This window comes from Taudactylus pleione, unplaced genomic scaffold (assembly GCF_031769625.1).
Source record: "Taudactylus pleione unplaced genomic scaffold, aTauple2 ptg000216l, whole genome shotgun sequence".
In the NCBI taxonomy this organism is placed as follows: Eukaryota; Metazoa; Chordata; class Amphibia; order Anura; family Myobatrachidae; genus Taudactylus; species Taudactylus pleione.
This window is the reverse complement of record NW_028284618.1, coordinates 6198592-6213015: the sequence shown is the minus strand read 5'-3', so window position 1 is coordinate 6213015 and position 14424 is coordinate 6198592. Positions and strand designations below refer to the sequence as shown.

At 42.5% G+C, this 14424-nt stretch overlaps 1 protein-coding gene across 1 annotated transcript in view; it reads right to left on the bottom strand.

Moving 5' to 3' along the window:
• The window catches only part of CUBN (cubilin), a 321603-nt gene that overhangs the window by 22514 nt on the left and 284665 nt on the right, over window positions 1-14424 (bottom strand). Inside the window, exons 60-61 of the mRNA XM_088478650.1 lie at window positions 13402-13607; window positions 4523-4685 (exon numbers count right to left, since the gene is read on the bottom strand). Of these exons, the coding sequence (XP_088334776.1) occupies window positions 4523-4685; window positions 13402-13607 (369 nt within the window). The remainder of the gene's footprint in view (window positions 1-4522; window positions 4686-13401; window positions 13608-14424) is intronic.

Genomic DNA, 14424 nt, shown 5'->3' with positions numbered 1-14424 from the left:
CTATGATACAGTGGCATATCTATAATGGGTGCTGCACCCATTTAGTATACTCACCTCTCCGGAGTCCCGCAGTGCTGCTGCACAAATCACCGGAAAAATGGCGCGGCTGCCAGAAATAACCGGGAGCAGGGTGATGGTGCCATGTTCCAGGAGAACCGTACATGCCCAGTAGACTCTCAACTGCGCTGTGGGTAGAGGAGGGGGCTGTACACGGGACCCCTCCTCTCTTATTCCGTCCCCGTCAGTATGCATTCTGTCCATTTTCTGAAAACCAGCGTCATCGCTGCAGCAATGTCTAATATTCCTGGAATATGGTCTCCTAGTGAATTCATAGGCTGCACTCTTATGACTATTAGTTCATACCACAAATGGGCGCCACCACAGTGTGAAATGTACAAATTAAATACATGTTACATTAGCTAGTATGACATCAGGTATGGTGATCGTCATTCATTTTGTAACGTGACTTATTTAACATCAAATAAATGTACAAGGTTCATAATCAATGGAAATACAGTGACTTGCAAAAGTATTCAAAGCCCTAAAAAAATAAATAAATCAAGATTAGTCTGTTTTACAAATGACACACCGATCATCACAGACATGGGTGTAACTACCACTGGGGCAAGGGGTGCAGCTGCTATGGGGCCCAGAGCTTAGGGGGGCCCGCATTCTTTACAAGCTATACATTTTTCACCATTGGGTGGCACATAGTGGCCCCAACAAACTTGGGGCCTTCAACTATCAGGTTACGCCCCTGATCACAGACAGTATTTTTATTGTGAACCAGTAGACTCTTAAATTACATTTTATAACTCATATTTGGCTGCAGATTTTTTATATTTTTTAATAAAAACTGAAAAATGTGGCTGCAATAAATGTCCAGTCCCTGCAGACTAATATGCGTCAGAATAACCATTTCCTGCAATCACAGCTTCAAGTCTGTTGGGTTAAATGCACAGGTTGGCTGGATGATGCGTATGACTGCAATTTTTACATAGGGCTAATTGGATTAAGATCTGGGAGTAAATTTACTAAAGTGAGTTTTTAGAATTGTGCAACCAATCATGTTCTAGCTATTATCGTCTAGAAGGTGCTAGTTAACTGTTAAATAGAATCTCCACGTCTAAAAACTATCACTTTAGTAAATTTCCCTCCTGGACTTTTTGTTGTTCAACCGCACTTTGTGCTAGGGATGACTAAGTTTGATAGCAGACTGCAGCAGGTTGTCTTGCAGTATCTCCTTGTATTTTTACATCATCCGTCCTTCGATTTTAACAAGATGCGCAGTCCCCACTGTGGAAAAGCATCCCCATACTTCATGATGTTGCCATCCCCATATTTCATTGTTGGGATGGTGTTTGCTGATGAATGGGCAGTGTTAGATTTGTGCCACACATAGAGGGTTACAGTATGTAATAGGTGATTTGCCTCCCTGTGCTGGTTCCAGAACCCGAACCCGCAGACAGGAGATAGTGTAAACTGCCCGGTTCTGAGTCTACTGATTCACAATAGAATACTGTCTGGAACAAGCCACAAACTGTATATATATGACTGATAGAGTCACTAAGAGATTAATCATGCCTCAAAACCTTCCTGACAGGCCCGGGTACTTTTAAACCCCCTCCTATACAAACACACACATTCCTCCTCTTAGCAGCCCTGCTGACCAGGCTTAGACGTCATTTGGCTCGGCCACTGCAAAATGATTGAAAACCCCCAAATTATATTTCACACTATTTAATTAGCTTCTGCCACCTGGAAGATTTGATTTGTTCAAGATCTTATACGCTTATGGTGCGTACGCACGGGACGATCGATAACGATATTGTTGTACGATCTCACGGGTGTGTTGGATGATCGATATCGATCATCCAGCACGCCACCAACTCACCATCAACTATAATGACCCGCAATCAATGATCGCGGGTCCCTATAGTATCCTGCTCGATATCGACCAGGTTGGTCTGCATGCAGGGGTGATGGACGATATCATCCATACGTGCCCGCGCATCTCAGGTCGTTGGGCACCAAAAAATGCACGATATGAACGATGACGATATGATCGATATCATTCATATCGTCCATTTTAATCGTACCGTGTGTACGCACCTTTACAGGAAGTTGTTGCTCAGTTATCTTATAGACTCACAAATAAATGTAATCAGTCATCATAAACCCCTGTATATTACAGTTATGTAGCATCTCTAAATAAACCAAGCTTAACCAGCATGTGATTCAAAAAGATAGAACATTTTTAAATTAAATTTAATAGGATTGGAAATTGTCACAATGCATAGATAGGGCTGATTCTCAGCAAAAAACTCTGCATCTGGAGCAAACCATGTTGCAATGCAAAGGCCGCACATTATTATAGTTATTATTATTATTATTATTATTATTATAGTGACTCCAAAACTTGCTTTGCCTCCGGTGACTTTACGTTTACATTTATATACAGTTTCCTCCCGTTACCCACCCGTTATCAGAGAGGCAAGTTTCCCTACAGGATGTAACTTTACTATAGTTTAATCACAGGTAATAAATACAATTGATTAAAATGGTTTCAATTTTATTTTGCTAGAAATCAGCAGACGTCTCTACTGGTAACCTTTTCAACAAAAAACAGGTACGTGCATACAACCTACAATTTAACAACAATACAGTTTAGCAATCCAATGTCATCAAATTACTCCTAGTTACAATACATTGTTTGCTCTAAACTAATTGATGCACTTTCTTCCACAACACTTTAAAATAAATAAAAAGTTTCTAATGCTCAACAGAATAAAGTTGCGGCTACTCCAAAGGTTTAGACAATTTTCTTAGAAAAACAGCCAATCATTTATCATGTTTGGGGTCCTGAGGACCCTGTTTGTGAACCTGTGCCTTAGATTTTATTTGTTTTACTTGAGCTGTAGAAGGTCCATCCTATTTGGTAGCATATAATGTGGCTGTATTTGTTATAATCACTGCTGGGAAGTGTGAAGGAACTATCAACTATCTGGAGCACCTAATAGTTATAAGACAGGCAATTCTCTGGCTCACCACTCCTGTGACCGCTGCTAACTGCAGCACCTCCTCACTCCTTTCATTCTGGCAGGACCATACACCACCCCTCCGGAGGATGACCTCTCGATTCTGCCCTCCAAGGCGAGTTCAACAACAGAAGTCTGCCTCTATCTTATGGGCTGCTTCCCGAGGATAAGTGGACTCAGAGCACCACCCCTTGGGATGTTTTTTTAAAATAAGCCCAAAGTCTCTATCCACAGTTTGTTACTCCTGCTGGCTACGCCTCTTGTCCTGGCCTCACTGTTTCACAGGAATGTCATCGCACCTCATCAGGACCAGAGGGCTGCCCAGACATAGCCAGCAGGTAACTTCTGGATAAAGCCGCTCAACTGCCGCTCAGAGTGCCCCTTTATCCTGCAGTGCATGCGGCTCCCAACTGCCGCCCGCACGCTAAAAGTTCCGGCTCCTCCAGGTGTCCGGCCGGGTCTTCCGCAGCTGCTGCAGTGCTTGCACAATAGTTTAAAAAGAGCGTGAGATACTACTATTAATAGTGTTGGGCAGCAGTTCTCATAAGTCATATTAATATGAGCCCTTTTCATACAAGAGTAGATACCCCCATAGTCATACATATGTAATACACTGCTATGCAAGGTATTACATCTGACGCTGTGCATCATCCTGCAGGACGTGTAGGTCAACACACAGGCAGACCACAATTCCCAGCAGCTTCTGCACCTGCTCAGGAGAACTCATGAGTGGTGTTAGGGTCACATGTGCGGTGCCAGGTGTTGATGCAGGTGGCATTTGGTCAGAGCAGAGCGGAGGTAACTGACCCGGAGAGCAGAGCGATGCTGTGAGGAGGCAGATGAACAGCTCAGAGTTTTCTTCAGAGCGGTACCTAAGAGGAGGAGGGCTGTATTGGCAGTCGGGTCTATATTTTTAGGAGTATAGAATAAAGTTTGGTTAAGAAATTCTACAAAGGACCTTAAATTCCCAAATCTTCCAGACTCCCCAAGGTTACCCAAAATTTCCATACGCCATGAGTTTGTTATGAGCATAATTGAATTTACAGTATTTGTTATATAGTTGCCTATTCTCATAGAATAGGGTGAAGATCAGGAAATCCTCCCAGGAGGGTGCTTATTTGCCCGCAAGAAGGGCAGGGACATGCATTATGGCTTCAACTGCATCATGAATACCTGCCCACATCAGGGATTCATGAGTGGACAGGGATGTGATGACGGGATTAACGTTATAATGTGTCTTGCCCCATTCACTTGGTGACATTAATGGTGTCAACCTGTCATGCCCAGTTCTTCTTTTCACATCTTCCCTATGATGGAAGCAACATATGAAAGGTAGATATGTACAGTATGACTATACGTGATAACAATAGGAACATTTATATGCATAAACAGAGAAAAAATGACCCCACTAATTTTGCCCTGGTAAGCGGCATTATCTAGTTGCACCTTTGACCTCAGACCCTTGTTGATATTATAATACTCACAGTCAGTAGTAACATAAGTAGCATTGAAGCCTGACCGTTCTACTGTTGAATCACTGATAAACCAAACTGTCAGAGTGTTGCTTGTAGTGAAAAAATTCACAGGTGAATTGGAGCCACAAAATGTGCCTTGCAAACTACTATTTGTATTTCCACCATCGAAAATCTGAAACACAAAAATTGATTTATTACACATTTTTATCAGACATATATAAAGTACAGCTCAATTCAACATTTTTATGCCATAAAGTAACTCAGGAAAGTGATAAATATATTTACTGTTGGAATTTGACATACTCGGCGGCTTCTTCTTCAAATTCAATATTACTAATTAGATGATGTGAATATGGACTTTGGGCCTGATTCAGACTCACTCGCGAGCGGCTGTCCGCTCGCAAGTGGGTCGATGTTATGCACTGAGCATGCGCACGACGGAGGGAGCTCCGTCGTGCGCATGCGCCAGACGCGACGAGCGAAGGAAATTCCTTCGCTCGTTGTGTCCGATCAAAGGGGGCGTGCTGTCAATGTTGATTGACAGCACGCCCCCTTTGGTGGGCGTGCCGGGGGCGTGCCTCCCTGACGGGGGCGTTCCCACGGGAACGCCTCCCGTCAGAAGCCGGCCCACTGACATCACTAGTGATGTCAGTGGGAGTGATTTTGGCTCTGATAGAGCCAAAATCACTCCGGAGCTTGCGGTTGAAAACCTCAACTGCAGGCTCCAGCTCGCAAATTCGATGGTCGCGATGGTCTCGACCATCGCGGCCATCACAAAGCACGCTCGTATAGCCTGTGGGTGGTGACCCACAGCTATACGAGCGTCCAGGAGGACGCTCCATGAAAATGGAGCCCGGCCCTCATTCAGAGCGTGCGCTCTGCTCAGAGCGTACGGCTCTGAATGAGGGCCTTTGTCATCTTTTATTCAACTGTTTATATCCCTATTTAATAGGAGATCTCTCCATTTGAAAATCCGAAAAGCCATACAGCGCTCTATACTTTTGCTTTTATTTGTGTATAGGCCACTGGTAATTAGTGTCATCAATTATTTATTTTATACAGATTAAAATTAAATTTGAAGCTGTGGGGATCTGTGTCAATGGGATTGTGGTGGATTGGATAGAAACACAAACTTTTCTCTGGGACACAGGAATTTTAGCAGTTGCCTATTCAGCCATGATCGTACTCACGTGACAGCCCTGATCTGCTGTGTGCAAACCCACCGCAGGTATGACTAAAGCTGCATACACACACAACGATTTTGTTACCAATGATTTTATGAACGATTTTATGAACAATTACCTGTCAGATTTTTTAAAGTGTAATGAACGATTTTTGCATATTCCCTTTATGTAAATCGTTGTGTTGACAAGTCTGACTGAACTACAAACTACAAACGTGAACGCGCATGAACGATTATCGTTCATCGTTTGACTCAGAAAGTGAACGATATCGTTTAACGATAATCATTCAAAAAATCGTTGTGTGGGGGGGCGTGGCTTGGAAGCCGAAGGGGACAGTCGCATGGAGCCGGGGCTCCGTCAAAACTGAGCCTGCTGAGACAGTTCCTCCGGCCGTGCGCGGTGCTTCCCGGCTTACCTACCGCCACAGACCATCTCTGCCCCCTGGGCGGGTGTTCCTGGTGCCTAGCGGGACTCTGGCTCCCGGATTCGGGCTGCCGGATCTCGCGGCCTACTGCAGCCGCGGTGCGTGGTGCTGGGTTCCGGCCCTCACCTCCCAGCTCTTGCATCGCGCCTGGTCCGCTGCCAAACCTTGCGACGCCGGCTCACCAAGAATCAGCTGGTGGATCGCGAGCAGCGAGGGGAACATACGGGGACGCCGCTGGACGGGTCCTCGCGACCGCACACCACAACTGCAGAGGACAGACGCTGGCTCCCTTCAAGACCATCTTACAGACAGCGCCATTTTGCAGACACTGCAGACACAGGAGACAAGGTACTGTGTATTACCAGTTAAAGCCTTATACTGGTGAGTGTGCAGCTGCTTGTAACCAGAAATTCTGCAACTCTATACTTCTTTTAAGACCCCAGCTACAGCTGATGATATATTTGGCAATACCTATATACATATCCTTTACTCTGGGGAATTGTTGCAGTGCCAGCTTCTACCACCAGATGGTGCTCCAGCCCTATTCTTCAAGTTACTTCACAATCATTTGAAATGTAAAGGATTTCCTGTCTGTGATCACAGCCATTTCTAAGCAACATACTCCTTAGTATTATCATAACCTGGTGAAAATTAGGTCCAATCTCTACATGGATAAATTCATGGCTCCGCAACCCACCCCCAAGGCAAATCGAGCCAGGGGTAGTAACAAACGTACAGATCAACCTACAGACTCTGTGGAAAACATGCCACATACACATAGTTCTGAATCCGCTACTACCCATAACACAATGGGCCCGGTTCCTGCTCCTCTCTCATATGCAGAGATAGTTAGAGCCATTAAACAAACAGTGGAACCACTACTGCAAAATCAAGCGGATAAATTCATGGGAGCACTGGCGGATATTAAGACACAAATGTCTTCTATCTCACAACAAGTGCATGAGAATGAAAATAGGATCGGAGTCAACTTTCATGATCTTTCGGAACTAAAACAACAAGTTGCTACCATGTCGACCACTCAACAACAATTACTATCCAAGGTAGACGATCTGGAAAATAGGTCCAGACGCAACAACCTGCGACTTCTGGGTCTTAAGGAAACGATTAAAGGCACTGATCTCACTAAATTTCTTCAAACCGATCTCCCTGAGCTACTCGGCATCTCGGCTGAACTGAATAATTTTGAGATAGAACAAGCACATAGATTAGGTCCCTTTTGAGATTTTAACACCACACGCCCTAGAGCTGTTATCTTCAAGTGCTTACATTTTCGTCACAAGGATCTTATATGGTCAACTGCTCGACAGAAGGGCCCTCTTCAGTGGGATGGCCAACGTATCCTCTTGTTCCAAGACTACTCCGCGGAGGTTGTCAGAGCACGCAGAAATATGTCCCCTGTCTGTTCTCAGCTCATCAAATCAGGGACTCGCATCGCTCTCCTTTTCCCAGCTAGACTTCGCATTTTCTCATCCCAAGGCCCTAAAGATTTCACAGAGGTTGCTGACGCCCAAGCTTTCCTTAATGAAGAAAAAGAGTCCTCAGATCCCTCCACGATGGATCATAATGACTGATTCAGGGAAGGTGTCCTATACCTATTTTGATGCTTTTATCAGGTTTTACCTTACTCTTCAAAATATGTTTATAGTCCGATTTAGGATTATACTTACATATATATTTGTGATGTTGCTTTACAGTTATTATTAATATTACTGTTTTTTTTTTCAATAGGCTGAGATCAATGACCATAGTTTTAGTTATATGTTTGCATTTGACTTGCAATCTTTGCACATATGTGTTTATTTTTATTTTCTTTTTACGTCTATGTCTATCTGTCTATTTGTTTTTTTACATTGTATGAATCACGAAGCTCATGACCTTTATAGCTTATTTATGATTCACACTAGGACCGACATTCATATTATCATGAACCTGCTTAGTTCCAACCGGTATTATGGGGAGTACATTAACATTTATACTACACTTTTTTACTATTTGCATTATCTAATTTCCGCATCTTGCGATGCCTTCCCACCTTAGGTTTTGCACCTGGAACGTCAGGGGGATTCACTCACCAGTGAAAAGAAAGCGCATACTGACATATCTTAATAAGCTTAAATCCGATATCACTTATTTGCAGGAGACTCATTTAACTCCCACACAACACGCCAAGCTAAATACACTACACCACCAGGTATTGGCGTCATCATCATATGGTTCTAAATCACGTGGAGTTGTAATCCTAATACGCAAGGGTATTCAGTTTGATATTCATTCTTCTGATGTAGATCAAGGGGGCCGATACATTCTTATGGATGTTACGCTAGACGGCACTAGATATTGTTTATGTAATGTTTATGGTCCCAATATATATGATAAATCTTTTTTCCTAGGATTGATTAACAAATTATATTCTTTTGCAGATTCTAAGATTATTTTAGGGGGTGATTTCAATCTGGTCGCTTCCCCAACCTTGGATAGGAAAACTCTATCTCATTCCTCCCCCAAACAACCAAAAATAGGTTTAAATTATATGGCCAAAGAATTGAATTTATTAGATGTGTGGAGAATGAGACACCCCACTGATCTGGAATACACGTACTACTCAGCCACCCATAACACCTTTTCTAGGCTTGATTATTTTTACTTATCTAACTCAATATCCCCAATGATTATTGATACATCGATTGAAACTATAGCTATTTCGGATCAGGTGTGGGTGGATGTACAGGGGAAATTCCTTTTGGGTTCATACTCCCAGTGGCGATTTCCGGCAAAATTAGCCTCATCTCTTAAATTTAAGTCAATGCTAGAGTCTGCTTGGGCCAGTTACGAAGTGAACAACCAAATACATAAAGATAACCCAGGTTTATATTGGCAAACTGCTAAGGCGGTGATAAGGGGGGAAATTATCTCCTTTATGACAAAATATAAGGCTGAACAGGACGCCACTTATAGATCTGCACAGACGGCCTTAACATCTGCATTTCAAGCTCTAAGAGCTTCACCCTCCCCGGTGACTAGAGCCGCATATAGTGAGTGCAAGGTAAACTTTGACCAAGTCCTCACTCAAATGGATGATAAATATGTATATTCAGGTAAATTACATTTCTTTAGATACGGCAATAAACCTAGCCGACTCTTATCAAATATGCTGAGAGGAACCAAGCCACATAATAATATTGCAGCTCTCAAAGATGAAAGCTCTGTCATACAATTCAATGGCAAAGATATTGCGAATATCTTTTTCCGTTACTACCAAAACCTCTACTCCCTAGACCCAATAGATATCACTAAAAAATAGGCTTTTTGGGATTCACATACTCTGCCACAGATTTCATCTGTACAGGCTGATATATTGATTGGCAAAATTACACATGAAGAGGTAGACCAAGCTGTTAGATCTCTCAAGACGTTTAAAGCCCCAGGCCCAGATGGTCTGAGTGGGGAGTTTTTCAAAATATTACGTCCCCAAATCACAGAGACTTTAACCAATGTATTTAATTCCATAATGGATAGTAAAATAATCCCTCACTATTTTAATTCGGCCATTATAAAAGTTCTGCCGAAGTCGGGTAGAGACCCCCTTTTGCCTTCGTCATACAGACCTATTTCTCTACTTAACGTAGACTATAAATTATTGACAAAAATTTTAGCACAGCGGTTGAAGTCGATTCTCCCGTCATCATACACCCGGACCAAACCGGGTTTATTTGTGGCAGAAACTCTGTCACAAACATTAGGAAGGTCCTTACGGTGCTGCAGTCTCTGCATATGGGCGAGACGGGTGATCCCAGGTTCTTGCTGTCTTTAGACGCAGAAAAAGCGTTTGATCTGGTAACCTGGGATCACCTGTTTGAGTCTCTGCATCGGTTCGGCATGCCCACCCTTTTTGTTGAGATTATACGATCCTTATATACTTCTCCCCTTACTCAGATTCTCACTAATAGATATTTGTCACCTGTATTTTGTACACAGAGAGGGACGAGACAGGGTTGCCCGCTCTCTCCACTTTTGTTTGCAATTGCGCTAGAGCCATTGGCGATAGCAATAAGACAGGAAACGGAGGTAAAGGGTATTACTATCAGAAACCAAACATGTAAATTGTCTTTATTTGCAGACGATATGATGCTTTTTATATCTGATCCCCTACGATCCATCCCTACACTTCTGGATCTAATTAACACATTTGGATCATTTGCAGGTTATCGCATCAATGTGAGTAAATCTGAATTGCTCCCTATTGATGCAGCTACATTTTTAGCCACATATCCCCACATAGCCTCTCTTTTCACAATTGCAACACATAAATTAAAATATTTAGGTATATTTATACCAGCTCAATTATCCTCTTTATATGCTTTTAATTTCTCTCCATTGCTAAATAGATTAAACTCCCAACTCCAGAATTGGAAAGATCTTAAACTCTCTCTACTCGGACGAGTAACTGTGATAAAGAGTGTGGTGTTCCCGAAACTAGCCTATCTTTTACAAACTTTACCCATTACTTTATCAAAGGCGGATGTACTGAAGTTTACGCAGATCTTCTTTAAATTTATTTGGCAGTACAAGAAACTCAGAATGCCGCGTTCCCGAGCTTATTTACTGAAAAAAAATGGAGGGCTGAGCGTCCCAAGCATCTCTGCCTTTGCAAAGGCTGCAATATTCCGATACATAACTGACTGGCTATTACATACCGACCACTATACTAATCCTGACTTGGAGGAAGCGTTATTTCACCCATATGCCCCAGCAGCCTTGTTACACACCCCCAAAATACACATTCCTAAGATATTTCGCTCTAATATTTTATTCTGGGACACTTACACTACGTGGCTGAAGGTTAATACACATCTGGGGAAAAATCCTTTTTCGTCCCCGTACATCCCCTTATGGGGTAACCCATGTTTTCCCCCTTCACTTGACATTCCTCTTTTTAAAATGTGGAATCAAAAAGGAATCATGTCCATCAAAGATGTATTTGATCCGGGTGGCAATCTGCTCTCCTTTGTACAATTACAGGATAAATATGACATCCCTCGTACACAATTTTTTATGTTCCTACAAGTACGTCATTTCATTCAATCCTTAGATAATCCTTTATGGATCTCAGTTAACACAGACACAATGGGTCGCATTCTACTTTTATGTCGCTCAACCAAATTCAGAATAGCTCATTTATATAAATACCTGATTGAAATTCCTATACATGCTTGGGCAGCAGTTGCGGAGGCTTGGCACACAGAGATACCCGAATTGTGTGACTTGGAGCCATTTATTGTGAATCTGGATTGTGTTTTACCCTGCCTTAAGTCAGCGAGACTTCAAGAAATTCATCTTAGAATTTTAAATCGTACATATATGTCTCCGGCCCAACGGAGACATTTTGTGCCAGTGGAGGAGGGAAATTGTGTGAAATGTGACTGCTCTAATGCCTCTCTCTCGCATAACCTCTGGTACTGCAGAAAGATCCATAGATTTTGGAATAAAATTTTGTACTATCTAAACAATACGATACATCTTAAATTATCCAAAAATGCGGCAGCTCTTATTTTTGCAGAATTTTCAATATGGGAGACTGAGTCCTCCTTGGACTCATGGAAACCTGCTCTGAGAGTCATGGTTACAGTAGCTAAACAACTTATCCTTAATTATTGGATCTCGAAATCAGCACCTACACTAACGGAATGGAAAACTGCGCTGCTGGAGGTTATTTATGCGGAGAGACGTATGGCTATCTTTAACATCGAAAGAGGGGTGCGGATTTTTTCCAAAAAGTGGGAACCATACATACAATGTTTACCGGTCCAGACTCAGAATAACATATCGAAAGTCTTTGATCACACGGAATAGTTTATACTGAGAAGTATCACTTAAAATGATCCCTTTTGTTGCTATTTATGTGTCTCTCTCTGTGAATCCCCCCAGACAAGGTATCTCTCACCTTTTGTTAGTGATTTCCCCTCTATTTCATATTTCACCTTTCTTTCTTCTGTCTCTTTTATTACTTTATTCTAACTCTCCCCTTTTTCTAATATAATCCTACATTGATGTAGATTATATTGATGTAACGATTGACTGATATACCGAAGCTGATGTGATAATTTGATAACTCAAAATTCAATCGCTGCTTATACTGGCTCTATAAGTTGTATAGTTTGAGTGACACCGATTGTATATTTACTTGCATTTCTATACAGTGTACTATATCGATTTTTTATACAGTATTTGTAATTTTGTAATTTTCTATATTATATTATATTCAAGTACTTTGTTTCTTTGTACTTTGACATAATTTCAATCTATATTTGTACTACTTTCTAAAAAAGTTTGAAAAGATTAACAGTAGTTTGTATATTGTTTGTTCCAAGAAACAGACTAGTCGCTTATCAGATAATTTTATTTTACTTAATTCTTGGATTGTGCAATGTATAATTGTTTTATTGCTGTTCAATAAAAAGATATTTAAAAAAAATAAATAAATGAATAAAAATCGTTGTGTGTGTATGCAGCTTTATTCATGGCAGGATGTATTGTTTTCAAGAACATTGGGACGATTTGCTTTTAATTATCTTTTTAACAATATTAGTTTTGAGTACATGTTTGTAAAACAATATAGCATAGTATATAACAGTTTGATATGCAGAGATTTCTTACAAATAAATGTATCACACGGAAAACAAGTACGGAAGTCCACAGCAGACAGATTAACTGCCTTATGCTATGGGAGTATCTATGCATCTTCATACGTATGCATTGTACAACGCACTGTTTTTCGTCCGTAGCCCCAGCTGCCATCATTAGTATTGGCACTCGCACCTTCCCCATGCTGGGTACAAAAGATCTGTCTGAACACAGCCATCCAATCTCCAGCCACATGGCACAAACAAGCATGGAAGTCGGGCTACACGCTACAACACTCCCACAAGAGGCATCTGTTCCCTACATCCACACGGCAACAGATTAATTGCCACCCAAATACGCCTGTTTCATGAACGGCAATGTCAGCCCGAGATACAAAAAGTAGGGAGCTCCTTGCCACTATGGACGCTGCATGTGACGCACGTGGAGACCGCGTTTGCTGCTTTCAGCACATGCGCGGTCTGCAGAAAATGCCAAGACGCATTCACTTTTGTACTTGCAACTGACTCAGAATCAGACCCATTGTATGTTCCTTTGTTCCCAGGACTATTATATAACACTCTCCCAGGATTTACTGCTGCAACAAAATACAAGTAGCATAGACTGTTCTGGGTTCTTACTTTGACAAAATCATATCTGCATGTCCCCCAGGACTCCGCTTCCAGTAAGAACGCAGTGAACGTCAGGTTTATCAGTTTATTTATAGGGGCAACAATGTTCCAGACACAATCCAGGTTTTTGTCATACTTCCCGTCATGATTGGAATCTGGAGAGCTGATATAGCCAGTTGCATTAGTCAGGTAACCACCACAGCCTTGTAGGGGCCCTAGGATAGAACATAGTCCAGAAATTAGTATTATACAATCTTTACAGAGACAGGGTCACAGGCCGAAGAGTGTATAACATTCGGATTATATTTGGAGAGGTGGTTTGATATTTTACAGGGCCGGGTCATTCTGCTACCCGATGCGGCCTGTCCCCTCTCACTACTTACGTACAAAGTTATTAGTGTACGGACCCAGTGCGGTCGAACAGGGGAGCCACCCATAGAGGGCGCACCCCTCCCCAACTTCAGGCGAAGTGGCCCACGGGTGGTCAAATCGGGAGGTTGGGGACCCCCACCGCCACAGCTGTGCCAGACCCCGGAGTCTGAATGGATGCTGCGCGCATGAGCGCGGCATCCATTCAGTGACGGGAGACGGCTGGGGGAAGCCCAACTAGTGAGGCTCCCTGCCAGCCTGGCCGTATTTGGAGGCATGCCACGCAGGCACGCCTCCAAATACCGTCACGTAGGGGCATGGCTAATGGTTATTAGGCCACGACTCCATTTTTGGCCGCGGGCAAACGATGTTGGGGCACGCTGTAGACAGCTGGCATAGGGTGGTCCAACCCTTGGAGCCGGCCCTGTATGGACCACTGTATAACACAGACGGCACTCAACAGACCATGCCATGGAACTGCAGCACCTACTGATATTAGGCACATTTTCTTACAATGTGTATATTACCCAATGTTATTTTAGCGCTGCATCTGATAAAGCTAGTGCAATGTAAGGCATATACTGTAATATGTTGCATTGAATGGTAATGACACATTACAAAGACCCAGGGTACATTAGGTACTTAAAAATGACTAGAGATGGG